The sequence below is a fragment of the Sprattus sprattus genome (genome assembly GCF_963457725.1).
Source record: "Sprattus sprattus genome assembly, chromosome: 18".
In the NCBI taxonomy this organism is placed as follows: domain Eukaryota; kingdom Metazoa; phylum Chordata; class Actinopteri; order Clupeiformes; family Clupeidae; genus Sprattus; species Sprattus sprattus.
In genome coordinates this window covers 17,378,857-17,397,119 of record NC_137916.1, presented here as the reverse complement: position 1 = coordinate 17,397,119, position 18,263 = coordinate 17,378,857, and the positions used below count along the sequence as shown (strand labels likewise).

The window sequence follows — 18,263 nt, the reverse complement described above, 5'->3', positions numbered from 1 at the left end:
ACTCACAGTTACTTGAACATCTGGCATTATCAGCAGAATGTAGTACTTTAACATAAATAAAGCTCAAAACTTATTTGAAAAATAATTGATCCAATCTTTTGCCTTTATTTCAAAATGAGTCACCAAACGAACTTCTGGACCTTTCTTTTACAACGCATGTGCGCCTGCTTCCCTCTGGTGGCCATGAGGGGGAAAAAAGACTCACAGTATTGTGTATGCTCAAGTTTGTTCTGGAATAATAATAATGGCCCAGTTTAAGAACTCTGTCCTTATTCCCTGGGTCTCCGAACATTTCATAATTCGGGTGTGGTAGCCGTGTCTGGAACCAGCCCAGCGCAGGAGGCCACCAACAAACGTCCCAGGCCATCCATGAAGAACTCTGACCAAAGAGAGGGAAAGACACGGGATGAGAGAAGGAGGAGGGAGAAGAAGAGGATTAGTAAAACCCGGAAGTTCTTTTGAATTTACTTTTAATTTGAATTTACATATAAAATAAGTCATCTTTGGTACAACCAGAAAGATATCACTTAACTATATCATATAGTCTTATATAGTAAACACTGTATCAGGCGTGCCTCTTGAGGAAGTACCTCATTCTCAGGTACCGCCAGAAACAGACCAGCCCAAATGGGTCAGTTTAACCATCAGAATAGATTAGTGAATAGTGTCCCTCCCTGTTCATTTAGACACCTGCCTGGTCTTGCCTGACTGAAATAACTGGCCAGAGGCCTCGACAAGATGGATGCCTATTCCTAACAAACAGACATGCCAATATCGACACTTGATAACACTCTGGCCATCTGACGACATACCAGAGTGGGCCACTCTTCTCGGCCTGGGGCTAAACCCCACCCTGCGGACAGCATCTGTCCTGGCCAGGAAGAAGTTGACCACGCCGTCCACTAGCACACAGTCTTCAAACCTGGGCAGCTGGCTGTGGTGTCTGCACACGGGACAGACACCCGCCCTCCCCTTCGCCCCCCTCCTCGTGCTCCAGCGTGAAGTAGAAGCTGTTCCCGTCAACAGACCCACCCAGCTGCATCCACACGGAGCGAGGAAAAGAGACAGACGTGCTTCATGAACCAGCGAGTCATACACTTTTGTGACAATAAGTTACAGTCAAGTCAGCGTGTTTTGTCACTACAGACTCTTTAACAACTAAGAACAAAACATTTCATTATCTGCTTTTATTATCTTGACCCCTCTTATCAGTTCTGTACTGTGATCAATTGATTTTAAACAGGTTTATTTACAGTTTTAGTTTTCTTTATGGCATTCTTCTCTCCCTTACAGTGATTTCCTGAATGACTGGCTGGTTGATAAGTTCTCTGGCTCTGACCTGTGACCGGTCTTCATTTATTAAAAACTCACCACATTCAGCTCTGGCACACACTCAATGATCTCCACAAACTTCTCAATGCTGGTCTTGTTCAGGAAGTAAAAGTCGTCGTCCATCCTCCCACAGGAAGTACTTGGTTGTGACCTTAGAGACGGCCAGCAAACCAGCCCTGGACAAAGGTGAATTTTTGATAAAGGTCCTATCCGACCACTCACCCAAAGAAATGCACGATTTAGGTCTAAAATGCAGGAGGATTATCAACAGACTGTACCTGAGCTGGGGGCATGATGTACTGGTCAACGTTGCGACCCCCCCTGCCTTTCTGTCCTCTGGCCGTCATCTGCGGATGTCGGATTAGGATGTCTGGGTATCTTACCTTGATGGTTTTGATCAACAATCTCAGCTCTCTGTATCCTAAGAACGTCTTAGTGGCAAAAGTCACTTGAGAATTAATGTCTGGTTTGAGAGAGAGAAATCACAACACACACACATCATACACTGTATCATACTATCCCTATATCATATGAGCACTTGTTACAGAATTTAATGTGAAATATCATGTGCTAGACTACCTTCACCTAGATCATATAAAACAGGAAGCACAAGCCTCTTGATTGTGACTGGGAAGATGACCTCATAGTTCTCAAAGGTGAAGTGCACTAATGAGAATTCAAAATTTTAAATCTGTATTTTGCTTTTATTAAGTTTATCACTGCTGTAGTTGGACATTTGTAATATATCTTCCAATATTCCCAGAAGATATTTGAATATAGTTTTTTTGATGGGACCAAAGTATGCAACATAGACGCAGTTGTGCAAATAGTTGTGTGTAATTAAAGTTAATTTTAAGGATTCTGTTCTGTGGTTCCTGGTACAGGTATTTAAACACATTTACATTTACACGCAGTGATGTGGTTCAAAGTCCATATGTTTGAAGTTCGTAGTTCCATCCCTATTTCAAAAGCACTTAGTAAACCACAAAATGGAACACTTGAATGTTGCACATGGACATCTCAATAAGTACATTCATGTTTTTGCCCATTCACACCAAGACTTACCCAGATCTCCTGTTTCAAAGAGGTACACTACACTGGAGTAGGTCACCTGTGGCAGCAACTCTCCTGTTTCAAAGAGGTACACTACACTGGAGTAGGTCACCTGAGCCAGCAACTCATTAAGGTTGTGCACACTGGTGGCAGCAATACTGAGCATACTTGGGTTCTGCCCCGACTTCCTGTCCATGTGGAACCCTCTCCACTGCCATCACACCATGGGACGCACGGAGAGACACCTGTCCAATAGCAAAGTGGACAAACTCAGGAATAACTAGATAGATAGATAGATAGATGGATGGATACCTTATTAATCCAGAGGGAAATTTAGGTCATCCAGTAGTTTGTACAATTAACACACAAACATACATACATCACATACTGTACACATAGGGAGAACATGTTCACAGGGAGTGGGGTGTTTACAGATACAGGATAGATCTGACCCTATAGTACAGTGTGTATTGATTGTGACAGTGTTGATGTCCACAAGGAAAGTAGTGCAAAGAGTGCAGAGCGATAGTGTTCATGTGCTGGTATGGACAGTGCAAAGATAGAGTACTTGTGCTTTTGTGTGTGTGGATAGTGCAAAGTGATATAAATAGTAAAGTCTGTGTAAAGGGGCTTGTATAGCCACTAAAGGGATGGACAGTGGATGAAATATCAACTCTGTTAGAGCAGATAAGAAAAAAATAAACTTTCATGGACTACCAGGGCCAAACATCACAGATGTACAAGAGCTTATGCACTTACATTCCGAGAAGTAACTACTTCATCATGCCTCTTATTAAGATGTTTTGGCACAAACCTTGTAACCCTGCCTTTAATGAGCATTTACAGCCAACCTTGAAATGATTATTTTCAAAATGATTAATCATTCATTACCAGCCTATCATTTTACAATGTTTGGTTTATTTAATCTAAAAGGGTTAACACCTCTCACAGTAAAATTATGTTCAATGGAGATTGTTAACAAATTGAAATGATCCTATCATATAAATACCAGTGAACACAAATAATCAGACCTCGGCTGACCCTGGTCCCGTTCAGCTCCACAGACCATGAAGGGCTCCACACAGTGTCAACAAATTCAAAAAATACATGGACTTTCATGTTTCACGCTGTGCGCTGGGGACCTATAGGGCCATCGGAATTTATTTTTCGATAATGACCACCGGACTATACATTATCCTTTCCTTAACATACCAAAAAATATTTTGGGCGAGATGTGATTTACTACAAAAAAATTCGATCCAGAAGATGTACAAATCACTCACTCAAGGAGCTGTGATGCCCCACCTGTAAAATTCATGCCGATCCCTCCCTTACAATGGATATTAACTTAAAGTTTAAAGAATGTTGGCACATTCAACTAATAATGATTCGGGCCTGGAAGTTCTCATTTTTATATTGACGTAAAGTTTTGTTTAACTTGCCCTTTCCTTGGTTGGCATTCAGGAACTATGATCAAATTTGGCTCATATCCCTACTGCTCTCATCTTATGATGATACAGTATATCACCCTTAGGGGTGTTAATGTATGATGCCACCTAACACACACACACACACACACACAAAATGTATAGCTGAATAAAGACCCAAAAGATGAAACCAAAAGCAAGTTTATAATTTAGAAAAAAATGATTTTAATAAATGCAGTAAAATAACGGTAATAAAAATGTAAATATGATGTTCCAATCTGTACTTCCTTAATTACTCTTTCCATATCCAAGTGTAAATGAATGGCCAAGCAAGCTTAAGCAAATGAAGTGTATTAATAGCCTACTACAAACACCGGAATGACCTGCCATGTATTAGTAAACTTGGACATGCAAAACCTTTGTCACGGTCATCTATCCAATTTAGTCCTTTTTTAAATGGTCTTTTCATGACGTGTTTTCTGAGACATAAAAAAGATGAAGCACTGCGACAATACACACCTCACACCCATCCTATTTAGGCCCCAGATTTGGCCAACAATCAAGATCTCGAACTAAATGGTGATGGTTCAAATAACTGCAAGCTTTTAGGCGCAGGTGTCTGATAGTGGTTTAATGTCAAAGGTAACTCGACGATTTGTGGCATCTCACAGCTTGAGTTGTGGGTTAAGCAGAAAGGCAGCCTCTTCAGGACCCTGGCGGGGGCTCCAATGCCTTGTCCGTCTGCTCTGGGCTGCAGAAGACGTCAGGCAGTCGCTTGGCGTACTCCACCAGCTCGTACGACTCCCTGATGTCCGACAGGCCGAACCAGAACACGGTCCAGCTGCCGTTGACAAAGCTGCCGTCACAGTGCTTGAAGTACCTGACGGTGTTGGGGAAAGACACAAGCAAGATGGGACGAGAAATGGGAAGGAGGGAGAAAATATAAAGAAGAGAGAGTTGCTATGTAGAGCAAGGAATAAAAACATCTGTCCCAAAAACCTCTGCCCTGGTGTCAAAAATGACACACCTGGGTCTTAAAGCAACTCTTGTGTTCTCCAGGTCCCCATTTATCCATACAACATAACATTTTCTCCCAGGACATTTTCTTAAAACTCTTTGTCAACCGGAGTATTTCTGCACTGAATTCATTATTCTTCTCTACAGTCATACAAACCTACACTTACATGATGGAAAGTGCTCTACAACATGTGTGTATTAAGCCACAAAACTCATAGTTTGCCTTGCTTGCGTAAATCTTGTTAATACTACAATGTGCACAACTGCAAGGCACAAGGCCTCACCCAGGACAAGACAGTAAGTACCCTTCATCTTAGCTCAGTATGACCCCTACTCTAATAACCCATGGTGCTGCCTACAGTATGGGCTACCCACTCACCAGGGGTTGATGCGATTGGTTGCCCGGGACCTCCAGAAGAGCTTGCCCAGGTCTTGGCGGATGCACTCCCACAGGATGTGGCTGGTGCCCTGGCCCTGCTTGCTACTGCTCACCACAAACTTGTCCAGGTAGAGCGTGCCACTGCTCACACTCTCCTTGGTGATGATCGCAGCAGCGCTGTACCTGACAGAGAAGCAGTACAGGGGTTAAATAGCCCGGAAACCAAAGACGTCCACTTTGAAGACTTAACAGCTGGTGACGGTAATTGTGGTACAGGTGGGGCTTGCTTTACCTTCACATAATTAACTATCAAATTTTGAGTGTACTCAAATTTTGAGTGTACTGGGTTCCGTCCACTTGAGTTGAAAAAAAAATCCTTTTAACGCAGTTTAATTTCACAATATAGTTAAGGGCGGAGCAGAAGAGATGTGATGGGAGACGGAGTTTCCATTTACCAGGATGATTATGGAGAAAGGTACCTTGAAATGTTACAGTAATTGTGTTCGTTGTTGAATGACACAACCACCCAGACATTCACAAGTTACTTAATTATGTTGATGTCTAAGATAGTGAAAGAACAGGTCATGCCTCAGAGCTCATACATTCTCAGGCTTACCCCTCAGACAGGTAGATGGAGTGCAAGCGACCTTTCAGTGACGCTATGTAATCCTCCTTCAGAGTCTTCCCAAATGACTTGTTGATGAGGATGAGGAGGCGGTTCAGGTCGATGTCATCCAGGCTGCTGTACCTGAGCCACAGAGAAACAAAACTTTTGCTTCATGTCTTTCATCTCATTATGACACAGCATTTCTCTATGCAATATTTTTCTGGTGCAGCGTGATCTGCGTCACATTTTCTTTGAATGTGTAGTTGTGGGTGTTTTTATTTTTGGGCAGGATATACACACACACAGACTCACACACACACACACACACACACACACACACACACACACAAGAGGGTTCACTATGTCAGATTGTCATACTCACATGTGAATGGGATCTCCATTTTTAAACAGTGTTCCAGAGCCTGGAATGAGGCAAAAGAACATTAGAGACAGGGGAGTAATACAAACATGTCTAGGCAACTGATTGGCTCGCATCTGGCTTTCTGGATTCAACCACATTTCGGCCACATTATTGGCTTCCATAGAGTATATCATAAGAGAGCAGAGTCAACCTTATTCATCTGACACAACATAACCAACCAAGGTGTGGGCATTGAGAGCTTGAGTGTCAACTCACACCCTGCGGAATTTAACAATAATATTATATCTACGTGAATTAGAAGGTTAAAGCAACGAAACATTAAGCCTCTTGTTTCACATACTTCTCAAATCTGGCTTTGAATTTAGCAAAATAATCTCTTCAATTTATCAACTTTGCAAAAGAAAGGAAAGCATGTCTGCTGACACACACACACACACACACACACACACACAGGCTACATAGCACAGCAAATCCACGTGTTCAAGAGTTCAGATGTATCATATAAGGTCTACAGAAGGTCATAACCCATGCTTAAGGGCTTGTAATTCTGCTGCTATAGGCTCAACCAATGGGAAGTTAAGGCATGCAGTGATGGGCAACGATCAGAATGATCAGATCAGATCTGAAGCATGATGCTAACCAGCAAGTCTCTCAGGTTTTCTAGTCCTCTTCCAGGCCTTTTATGTATACATCCAGGATGTTATTTGATCACATGGGAACTCCTGTGGGTCAACTGGTTCAAGTTTTGGGAGCCGATGCTATTTTTTGAGCCTGCTGCATAGAGGGGATTTTTGTCCTGTGAAACACACACCAGCAGTGATCCTGAGAGTGGGTTATGAGATCATGTGACCGTGTGCTATTACACATAACATATGCCACAACCCTCCACTCTCTAGTGAGAAGTGTCCTGGTTAAAAATGTGGTCTGTGTGTAACGTATCCGGTGGAGGTGCTTGGTGTGTTGGCTAAGGTGATGTGTGGATGTGTGTGTGTATGCATAGAAATAAGTGTTTGTGTGTGTCATGCTTTTGGCTGAAGAGTTTGGTCAGTCAGAGTTAACTAGCAGAGGTGATGTGTGTGTATGTGTGTGTGTGTGTGTGTGTGTGTGTGTGTGTGTATGTGTGTGTGTGTGTGTGTGTGTGTGTGTGTGTGTGTGTGTGTGTGTGTGTGTCTTACCCTTGTGGCTGAAGAGCTCGGTCAGGAGTGTGCTAGCAGAGGTGACCACAGCAGAAGACTCGCTGGGCAGTTGGTTCAGGAGCTGTGCAATGGCAGACACCTGTCGACGTTCGACTGCCGTCAACCAAGCTGCCTCCGACAACGCCGGCAAGTCGCCCGGCAACGACACCGAATCCAGAACCTAAGGGGGCAGAGGGGAGTGGTTTAATTAATGTATTTCAAAGTCCTCTATACCACGCAGAAGTATAAATACTCACGCAAACACACACAGCTCTAAACAGACAGATAGAAAGACACATAAAAAAGAAGAGGGAGAAAAGGGGCTCAGGGTTATTGCGTCACAATGTTGCCATTGGACTCTTTGAGGTACATCATACAGTTCAGTTAGTGGTGGATTTTTTTTTTTTAAAGATCAGGTAATCATGAGGAGAAAGTGAGAGAAACAGGAGAAGGAGAGAAAGAGAGTGGGTGAGTGAGAAAGAGAGAGAGAGATCATTAAGTAATAAATGTGTCTGGTATTCATTTTGTGTCTAGCTACTTGAAACTGGTACCCACTGGTATTGGCAGGGCAATGCTACTCCAGATGTGGAGTATAAATTTAGACCAGACTGGGATGTAGGTCACATCTGATGTAAGGAGCAGCGTGTAGGCAGGGCCACTGACATGCGCTCGCTCGCTCACTCTCTCTCACACACACACACACACACACACACACACACACACACACACACACACGCACACACACTCTCTCACACATTCACTCACTCACAAACACACACACACACTCACAAACACACACACATACATACACACACACACACACACACACACACACACACACACACACACACAAAACCCTTCACAAACATCTGCACTTCCAAAATATTATTCTTTCTCTTTCTCTCTCTGAACACGCAAACCTTAAACATATTTTGAAACTCTCACTGACTCATTTTCAGGTTCTTGCACACAATTTTACACTCACAGACACAATGTCACCTAATTATCAGACCTTGTCGGTGGAAAACCAATATGACACATGTATCTGTGTTGCCATTCACTCTCTAGCAAAACCAAAGTAAAAAATAAATAAATAAAAATACACACAGACTCAAATTAAAGCATTTACGTCTTGCCCTTAAAATTAAAACGCACACACAAACGCACACGCACACGCACACACACACACATTGTAGCTGTGACCTATACCTGCACACACTTACAGATTTTACAGACTTTATAGATACACACTCTAGGTTTACCTTGTGATTCTGGGAGCGGAGGCCTCCTCTGTTGTTTAGGAACATGACCTTAAAAGGCTGCAGGGCTCGCGCCATAGCCGCGGTTACATCCACAGAGTGCAGAACCACCGAGCGGCCCGCTGGATCGCGGCCCACCGGACACACCAGCGGGATGGTGCCGCAGTCCAGGCTCCACTGTAGCAGCTCCATATCCACAGTGATGGAGGAGGGGCTGACACTGAATCAAAACAAACAGGGAGCAAACAGTTCCAATTTCTAGATAGATTTTGGTTTAAATAAAGGACATTTGAAATAATATCGCATGTAAATGCCTAACTAGCCTAACTGATTTCAGTGTCTTGTTCATTAATTGCAATGCTTAACTTATTTTTGTTTACATTTTTCCTGTGTGTGTCCGAACAGTTTTGTATATAACTGCGACATCATATGCTTTTATTTGGGCCTCTACTGAGAGGCATTAGGAGCCCTGTTTTGCTGATGGTGGTAAACTTCCCAGAGGAATTCAGTTGGTTTATTTACAGGGAAGCTTGCAATTATTGCCTTATTGTATGCAAGATTTAGCCAAAATGGCTCAGTTTCATCTGTAGTCCCCAGCCAGCAATAGGTACAATAGGTTCTATAAGAATAAAAGCACAACCTTTAAAGTTAAAAGCCTCTTCACATGCGCCTGTTTCTCATGATCTCTAGACTCTGGAAGGGACTCTGGAAGGGAAGTGCCAGGTCTGGGCCAAGTGTGCACCAGCAGCTTCAGGTGCTACAAGGCAGAGCTGACACTAAAATGCTGAGCAAGACGAAGGTCACCTGGTAGAGATTATGATGGTGATTTTTAGGCAGTGCAATGTAATTTCGGCTTATGCAACCAATGTGGTTGAAGGACTTGGTGAGAGGTGTTTTAACTGAGGGAAAGTGTGTCTGTGTGCAAGTGTTTGTATACAGACTAGGTTGATGGGGTCACGCTATGTTACCTGTGCACTTGTTGCTGTACCTCTGCGTCGTCAGATGGTGTGGTGTAGATTATGTGTGTGTGTGCTGTATCATTACAAGGGTCTGTATATCACATGCTGTAGTTACCTGCTGCCCTGAGGCGGCTCCTGCACCTGAATCAGGGCCTCAGCGCTGAAGAAGGGCATCACACTGGCAGAGTTGTGCTGCAGCACCTCGGTCAGCAACTGGCAACGGCGCACCAGCTCTACCCTGGGCTCATCTTCATCCACCAAGCTGCCAGACTGGAGCCCCATTACCACCACTGGCTTCATGTCCATCCGCTGTAGGAAGGAGAGCCCGAAGGCCAGGCTCTGCAGCATCTCACGGTTCTCGAATACAGACTCATCAACCTGCCCAGAACATGATGGAGAGTGAAGCTGTGTTATTCTTTGCTGAAAATGGACAGATTGGCCCAATGGCTTATCACATTATGTTTTACTTTGATATTGTCAGTGTGTACTCCTGACCCTTAGACCTACACCAAAACAAAGTCTCCGCCTCCTGTTCCTGAACATCTACAACTTTATTCCCTTTTTTATAACCCAGGAGACAAGTGTCGCTCGACAGAAAAGGGCGTAAAAAAGAGGCAAATTGTGACAGCTTGTTGCTTGTTGGATCTAAAAAATGTAAAGGGCGCAGACGTTCCGCGGTTTTGCAGCTCACTCTGAATGGATGAGTAGATTCGATGGATGTTTCACACTGTTGATATGGATACGGCCATTTGGCTAATTTACTGGATGTATCACGGTAGTGCAAAACTGTTAAGTTCATATTTGATGAAACGCTGAGTTACATAACGGTTGGGGAGATATAATTTTTGCGTTAATGATAGGATCAGAAAAGTTTTAAGAGACCAAATGTGCCGGTCAGGATTTTACTGCACGGCTTCCGTGGTCAACACGACTTGAACTAGCTACTTAACTGACATTAGTACATTAGCTAGCTAGTTATAGCTGAGTTGCCATAACAAATACATGTTCTGTTCTGCGATAGTTTGCCGGACTATGAAAGCCCACAGGTATTGCTTTTGTCGCCAGAGACACTCTTCATTTTTGTCGTGTAACACTGCCCTGTCAACTCCAACCACTTATCATGGTGGTCATGAACATGGTCTCCCATTCATTCCCACTAACTGGCCAAAACTCACCTCCAAAACAGCAAATGCAGGCACTTGGGAAAGATTTGCTCTCTGGAACTGTGTGAGCCAGTACCGAGCTTCTCTGGGATCTCCGCCTATTTCATTAAGAAATGCTTTGACGTCCCGGTAAATAAATGTGCGATTTGACACACCATGACGGTCGGACAGTGGGAGAGAACTGGGTATTTCTTGTTGAACCGAAGCCGGGGTTTTGTTTCCCCGTCCCGCGGCGCTGGTAGCCATCATTCTGCGCTGAAGTTTCAGGAATCTCTGCTGGCGGTTATTTTGCTGGCTCAGTGGTGAGGGTTTAGACAAAAGCTGGCCAGCCATTACCATGGCTCTGCAGCCACATGTACCAGCATTAACTTTGGCCATGTTTAATCTTGATATTAGAAACTTTAGTAACATCCAAGACCAAGAGGGCACCAGTAAGCGCTAACTACTTCTACAGCAACGAATACGCTGAAAGGGACCCTGCACGTGCGCAGTGAGCTCGCCCTATAGCCGTGTCGTCATCATGATACCGGCAAAGTCAGTCACGTCCCATGAGTTAAAAGGCCATATGAGCCGACATTTGGCTCCCTTTCTCAATTTCAAAACATAAAACATGCACGTTTGTAATACCACACCTGAAAGATCCATAGGCTACACAAAAAATATCAGGCATCGTGATGGTGCTTGATCACAATAGGCTTCTAGACATACCGATTTCGGACCTGCACAGAGTGAGAGAATGAGAAAGAGAGTTATGGATATTTGGATATTTTCCATTCCAAGAAAAGTGTGTTAGTTTGATAATAATATCTAAACTTATAAGGTTTCTGACAAAAAATATACAAAATTGTTATACGTCTTATTCTGAGTGAAAATGTAAGGCATTAAAGTTTATGGATATAGCCTATAGATAGATGGATACTTTTTTCATCACAAGGGAAATTTTAGGACATCCGGTAGCTTATTCAACTCACAGACACACATACTCATATCACATACACATAGAACATGTTGAATAGGAGTGGGGTGGTAACAGATAGGCTACAAGAATGGTTCTGACCCTATGGTAGGCTACAATCGTGATTGTGAGTGACAGTAGATGACCAGGAGGAAAGTGTTCTTGTGCTTCTTGTGTGGATAGTGCAAAAAGATGAAAGAGATTAAGTCTGTGCAAAGGGCTAATATAGCCAGTAAAGGGATGGACACTGGGTTGGTATAATAAATTGGGGTGGATGATAGGGCAGACTGAGGTAGACTCATGCAGAGAAGACCATCTCCCCCTCCCCTTCTGCATGGAGTAGTACAGCTGAATGGCCCTGGGGACAAAGAATCAGGTTTTATTGGCCAAGTTAGTTTGCACAAACAAGGAATTTGTCTTGGTACAGTGGCTCTCAGTGTGCTTACACAAAATATACATCACAAAACAACACAACAGAGTGCAAAACAATACAACAGTGCAATGGTCTAACAGTCCAAGTCTAAAAAAGTATACACAAGGAGGAATAGTGCAAAGAAGTGGAGAGTCAAGGAAGTGCAGGAATAATACTATACGGTATGAGTATGACGGACGGTTTTACAGCAAGGGTGAAATAAATAAATATGGTTACGGGAGTAATTGTACATTGGTTATTATAATGATCCAGGGTTATTTCACAGTGCCACGATGGGTTACTAGCTGTTCAGTAGAGAGACGGCGAGAGGGAAGAAACTGTTTTTGTGTCTGGAGGTTTTGGGGAACAGAGATCTGTAGCGCCTACCAGCGGGGAGGAGGTAGTGTGTGATTTTTCCTGCATGTTTCCTGACTTTGGAGGTAAATAGGTCTTGGATTGTGGGCATGTTGGCACCAATGATCTTTTCTGCAGACCTGACCGTCTGTTGAAGTCTGTTTGGTGACCGATGATGGTGTTGATGTTGGTTTCTCACTTCAGGTTCCAGGAGATGTGGATCCCAGAAACCTGAAGGATTCCACAGCCAACAAAGTACTGTTGAGTGAGGGAGTGCTGGGGGGCTCCTCCTGAAGTCCACTATTATCTTTACGGTTTTAAGCATGTTCAGCCTCATATTGTTGCGACCGCACCACAGGGCCAGCTGCCTATATGCAGACTCATCATCACGGATGAGGCCGATGACTGATGTTGGGGTGATCAAACCTGCAGTAAGCCAGTTGAGGGTTCTCTATGGAGTGGGGGGAGGTTTTCTTACAGTTGGTGATGTCCTGCAGGCCTCTCCCCACTGAACCAGGGTCGTTAGCTGAAAACCAGTTTTTCAGCTTTTCAGAATAGCTTCTCTTTGCTTTGCAGGCTCATATTCATGCGCTGTCACTGTTTGTCCATAAAAGCACAAGCCTGACCTGTTGAAGTGACATTTTGTTAGAGTTGAGTGTCTTATCTTGGTTTATTATGTCGTTGTCAAGATAGTTAGCAACATGTGGCAGACCTTTAGATAATTGTAACTCACATCTTCTGGACAGCGGATGGAGCAGAGGCAAGTCCATATGGTACACAAAATCTGAATAGTCCCACACAAGTAATGAAGGCCGTCAGATCTTAACTTTCTTAATGAAGCAGCTACTGGAAGTAGATGCTTTCTATGGTGGAGAACACTGTCACTCCTGGCAGCAGAGACAGCATCTTGCTAATGTATGGAAGAGGAATATAAAGTGGAAGTATACAAGGAATTAGAAATGTACCTATACAGCACATCATCACAATTATTAATCACAAAATTCACATTCATTGAGCGTCGCAGTTGTAGCAAATAAGTTCACACATGTAATTCGCATTGTCTTAAGAAACATTATTTCACTTACTGGCTCTGTTATTATTATTTCAGCATCTAAAGGTTGGTATTTGCGCAGGCAATTCACGTCCCCTTGTCACTGGATTTTTTTCAACTGCTAGCAAGTAGCTTGTGGGAACAAACAACAGTAAATGTGTACAACCCTAATCCTGCTACCGCCAGAGAGTAGCTGCTGAGCAGAAGTGCCTAAATTATTAGGAATTTTATAAGCCTTTGCTAAAAATGGCACACTCTAGGTGAATGTGCACAATATTCTGTACCAGTTGTAGGCGTCATGTTAGTAAGGATAAGGATGGCCAAAGTTTTCTAATTGAGATTTCATAAACATCTTTCTCTATTTCGCAAAAGGGCTGGTAAACTGGAAATGTTTGGACTTCTTGACATATTTTAGTCATTTATTATTTCCACCGATTTCTAATGAAAAAAAAGAAGACAGAGAGAGAGAGAGAGAGAAAGTTTTAAATTAGAATAAAGGAAAAACAGTTCTAAATCCTAAGAGCTCCCCATCTTATATAAAAGCTGCAGGCCTCGTAGGGGCATTAGGTAACAGGGATTTCAGCAAAGACAAAGTACTGATGGACGAATGACACACATGAGAGATACTTCCACATGGGTGCAGAATCCTAAGTTCAATCCCCTTTATGGAACACAGAACGCAGAAGAACATCTATTCATGTATTATGCATGTATTTGTACCAGATATTATAGCACAATAAAAAAATACTGTGAGATTTTCACATTTAGGCTAAATACGGGTATGGTACAGTGGCTTGCAAAATTATTCCACCCACATGAAAGCAATTTTACACACAAAAAAAACACTTACACATATTTTCCCATGTATTGTATTTGTATTGAGAGCTTTTTAACTCTAAATTCTAAATGATTCCCAAAGGCAGTATGTTTTATTTACTAAAATTAAACATAAATAAAAAAAAACTTAAATATGCCACATTCAAACCCCTTTGCTCTTGAGTTCCAGATAAAAGCAGGTGACAAATTATTTACAAATTATACAGAGGTGCCACATATTTCACCAAAAGCAATCAAAATTACTACCTATGAGTAGCTACATACGTGCTAAGTGATCTCCTTCTGGACATAAAAATCACTGTCTAAGGGTCATCAGCCAGGTTAGGAAATTATGACTAAAAAGAGAAGGTGATTCAAGGTGAGGAAAAGACTCCAACAAGTGTTTTGATGTCAAATTGAACACCATTGGAGACGTATAAGTTGCATCACATCACCCAGATGCTTTGTAGAAAGGTCTGTCCCCCAAACCAAGCATCTAAGGCAGATATCGATGGAGGCCACCATAGTCCAGCCTCTGTGTAAATTGTCATTTCACTCACAAGGGAAAAGCAGAGGCTGACAACAGATTAGCCGTGATGAGCATGTGACCTTCAGCTTTGCACTATATTTACATAACTGGAATCAGTCTACTAAACTTTGATGTTCATTTTGTAAGTAATTGATAGTAAGTAAGAAATTATTATTACACAAGTAAATCTGTGGAAATTAGGTTTTGTCTATTTTTACAGCATCCTAGCCAAGAGAGCAGCGACATGGTCAGTGGTGTTTCAAGCTGACCACAGATTACTGGCACACAACAAGGATAAAAAGGAGTACGTCAGGGGTCAAATACGATCAGGACAAATGGGAGAAACCATTATCTGTCGCTCACGTTCTCATTCTGCTCTGTTGATTTGAGGATTTGGCCACAGTCTCTCGCTCTCTCTCTCCCTCCCTCTCTCTTATTTTTAATCATCACTGTAATCTGGGAGAGGTTGCAGCAAAAGCCTGATGCATATGGTGTTTAAGCCACACGACCTTCATCTGCTCTCTCTTACACTCTCAGACTCTCGTGTACCAGACAGCAATCACAGTGCTGCAGGGCCACAGAAACAGAATTCATCTCCAGACATAAAAGGGAGTGCAAACGTACGTAACACCAAGTTTAACTCCCGGAGTTTTATTGTTGTATTAAAATTAGTGCTGTCAAACGATTAAAATATTTAATCGCGATTAATCGCATTTTTGTCATAGTTAACTCAAAATTAATCGCAATTAAATTAATCAAAATTAATCGCGATCACAAATTTTATCTATTCTAAATACCCCTTCAATTATTTTTTTTCCATCATTTTTATTTTATTTTAATGCTGTTATCAACATGGAAAAGTGGATTGGCTTGCTTTAAGCAATGTTTTATTTTATTGAAAAACAACATTGCCAAACAGGGCGGTACAAAATAAAATTATAAAGTGCACATTTAAGATAAACATGGACTCAGCCTATAGTGCAGTTAAACCATGGCTTAATATTTTTTGCTGCCAGCTGCCTGTTGACATTTCCAGACAACAGTGAAGCTCGCTTCTTTTGCACAACACAACTTTTAAAGGTAAACTTTCTATTCAGAAGCTTTTTATCATCCATTTCGCTGTATCGCGTTCATCATTCACTGAAACGTGACGTTAGCCTACTACAAAGTTTGGGAGGGCAAAATAACGTTAATCTTAAAAAAAAAAAAAAAAAAAAAAAAATGTTTTTTTTTTTTTTTACATCGCGTTAATCGCGCGATAAACAAAAATAACGGCGTTAAAATGGGTTCGCGTTAACGCCGTTAATAACGCGTTAAACTGACAGCACTAATTAAAATGTTTAAGGCCATCACACTTCGACCATCATAATTAAATACAGTGATTTATGGTTTTTAGGGTAACCAAAATGTGTGTTTCTCAAGTTTTTAGTTTTTGTATATTTTTTTTTTGTCCATTTGTTTGTTTGTTTACTTTTCTGTTTCTGTTCTTCTGTATCTGTGTGATAAAACTATAAAAAATAAAGTGTAAAAAAAGGGAATGTGGATAGGCAGTCACAATATATTTGGTGGAGCATCAACTCCAGTTACATGTTCCTACAGCTCTCCACAAGAGAAAGGTGAAGATAAAACACCGTATTCATCATGAGTGGTTTGACCTGCTTGCCCCATAATAATGTTTTTTTTTTTGTTAAGTTCACAGCCTTCTGGCATTTGTCATCAAATCAGATTGCTGCTGATTAATTTGTGAGTAATCTCCACGCAGCAGCAACAGCAGCAGATGTTAAGCACTCAACCCAGACTCACTCAACAGTGCGGCTCCTCGTGCATCGATTAATAAAACAACACTGCACTCCTCTTTGGTGGCACACTATCCTCGCTCAGGACAACAGGATAAATCTGCAACATAAACAAGACTTTTGTTAAGATTAGGTTTGTTGGGATTGTTTTCTTGTAGTTTAACTTGAAGTGTTTACAACACCAAGGTCATGGGTTTGCCACCCCGAGAGCACACATGCCTCATACCCACATTATACTGGACATTTTTGGTGGTCATTTTGTCTGGCCAGTTGCAGTGACTTAGAGAGGACCTGTCAATTATCAAGTATTGTTGAATGCTTAATAATGCAAAAATGGTGTTTCTCCTTAAAACATAAATGTTGGTCTAACACTGTAATAGTGTGTTAATAAGATAGTTATAAAGTTACAAAATGGTTTGTTTTTATTGAAAAATAGCTCAGAGAGAAATATGAAAAACAAAACCACCTCAAACTTCCAGAAGGTTCTTTTTCAGTTAAAACTCATATGCACACTTAATTTATATGACCAGGTAAAGCCATAAATGCAGACACCTAATAGACCATAGAAAATACTTTTTGGTACAATTACACAGATGACCGAATAGCTCTGTTTTGGACATTCTAAACTAGAGGGACAGAGTGCCAGTATGCTCAGGGAACAGTGTTGCATGGTTAAATATTCATAGCTGTGTCAGAGTATTTCATTACGAAGCGGAACTACCTAGAATGTATTCGCTTACCGCCAAAGACTATTTAACGCAGACATTTGAAAGATGATTACACTTGTTCCAGAAATGGGTAACTATAGTTAAATTCATTATCTTTAAATAGAGAGTAACTTTATCAGCATCTTTATCTTAAGTTAGTAAAGTACTCAAAATGTATAATGACATAATTTTATACAGTATCAATTTATTTTATATGAACTAGTATAAATTATTGTTATTATCAATTATTCTGTTATACAATATCTAATATTTTAATATGTCTATATGATGATAAAAGATAAAAATGTAATTTGCAGTGTATAAAATATCAAGGGGTGATGTACTGTTGTGTTGGCAAAGGCCTCAATACAGAAAAACGCCCACACCATAAGGGCTATTAGGGGCAGGAAATAGCCGGATTCTGAACAATTCTGTAACAAGATAACAGTGATTCTCTTCCAAGCCTTGTGTACTCAATGCAAGTTGGGAGTTAGCTCAAACACCTTGAGATCACACACCTACTTTTTAAACTCTGTCATCCTCACTGTGAGTTTCACAAACAGTCTCTGATGAAGATCTGCAGAGGTAAGGCTAAAATGGACAGTTCTCACAGGGAAAATAAGACTGCTCCTATAATTGTTTTAAAGGCTAACTGTGCTATAGCTTGGGTGTTATAAAAGAGTATGCATAACATAGGTCTTACATAGATTATCCTGGACATGGATAAGGTTAAAGTGTTGTCTGAGGCAGAGGATGTTCTTCTATCCAACTCTGTTACATACATGAAGTTGTAATCTCCTGAAGTTCCCTCAAGCAACTGTGAAAATCTATTGAATTGAAAACATCTTTTTCTTTCTTTGAGTGTCAACAATTAGAAGTGAGAACTGGAA

General features: G+C 41.5%; 2 protein-coding genes across 2 annotated transcripts; both read right to left on the bottom strand.

The window, feature by feature from the left end:
• Positions 1-293: 293 nt before the first annotated feature.
• b4galnt2.2 (beta-1,4-N-acetyl-galactosaminyltransferase 2 (SID blood group), tandelm duplication 2) lies at positions 294-2,581 on the bottom strand (the record flags this gene model as incomplete). The annotated part of the gene is given in 8 exon segments (XM_080856192.1): positions 294-379; positions 813-934; positions 936-1,036; positions 1,372-1,458; positions 1,460-1,490; positions 1,492-1,508; positions 1,611-1,795; positions 2,398-2,581. Coding segments are annotated over 8 exon segments (813 nt in total).
• Positions 2,582-4,517: 1,936 nt separating this feature from the next.
• On the bottom strand, positions 4,518-11,164 carry nags (N-acetylglutamate synthase; the record flags this gene model as incomplete). The annotated part of the gene is made up of 8 exons (XM_080857151.1): positions 4,518-4,692; positions 5,209-5,391; positions 5,825-5,956; positions 6,198-6,237; positions 7,373-7,553; positions 8,635-8,851; positions 9,706-9,968; positions 10,766-11,164. The coding sequence occupies 8 exons, from the start codon at positions 11,162-11,164 to the stop codon at positions 4,518-4,520; spliced, it is 1,590 nt and encodes a 529-aa protein (XP_080713277.1).
• Between the last annotated feature and the right edge of the window lie 7,099 nt (positions 11,165-18,263).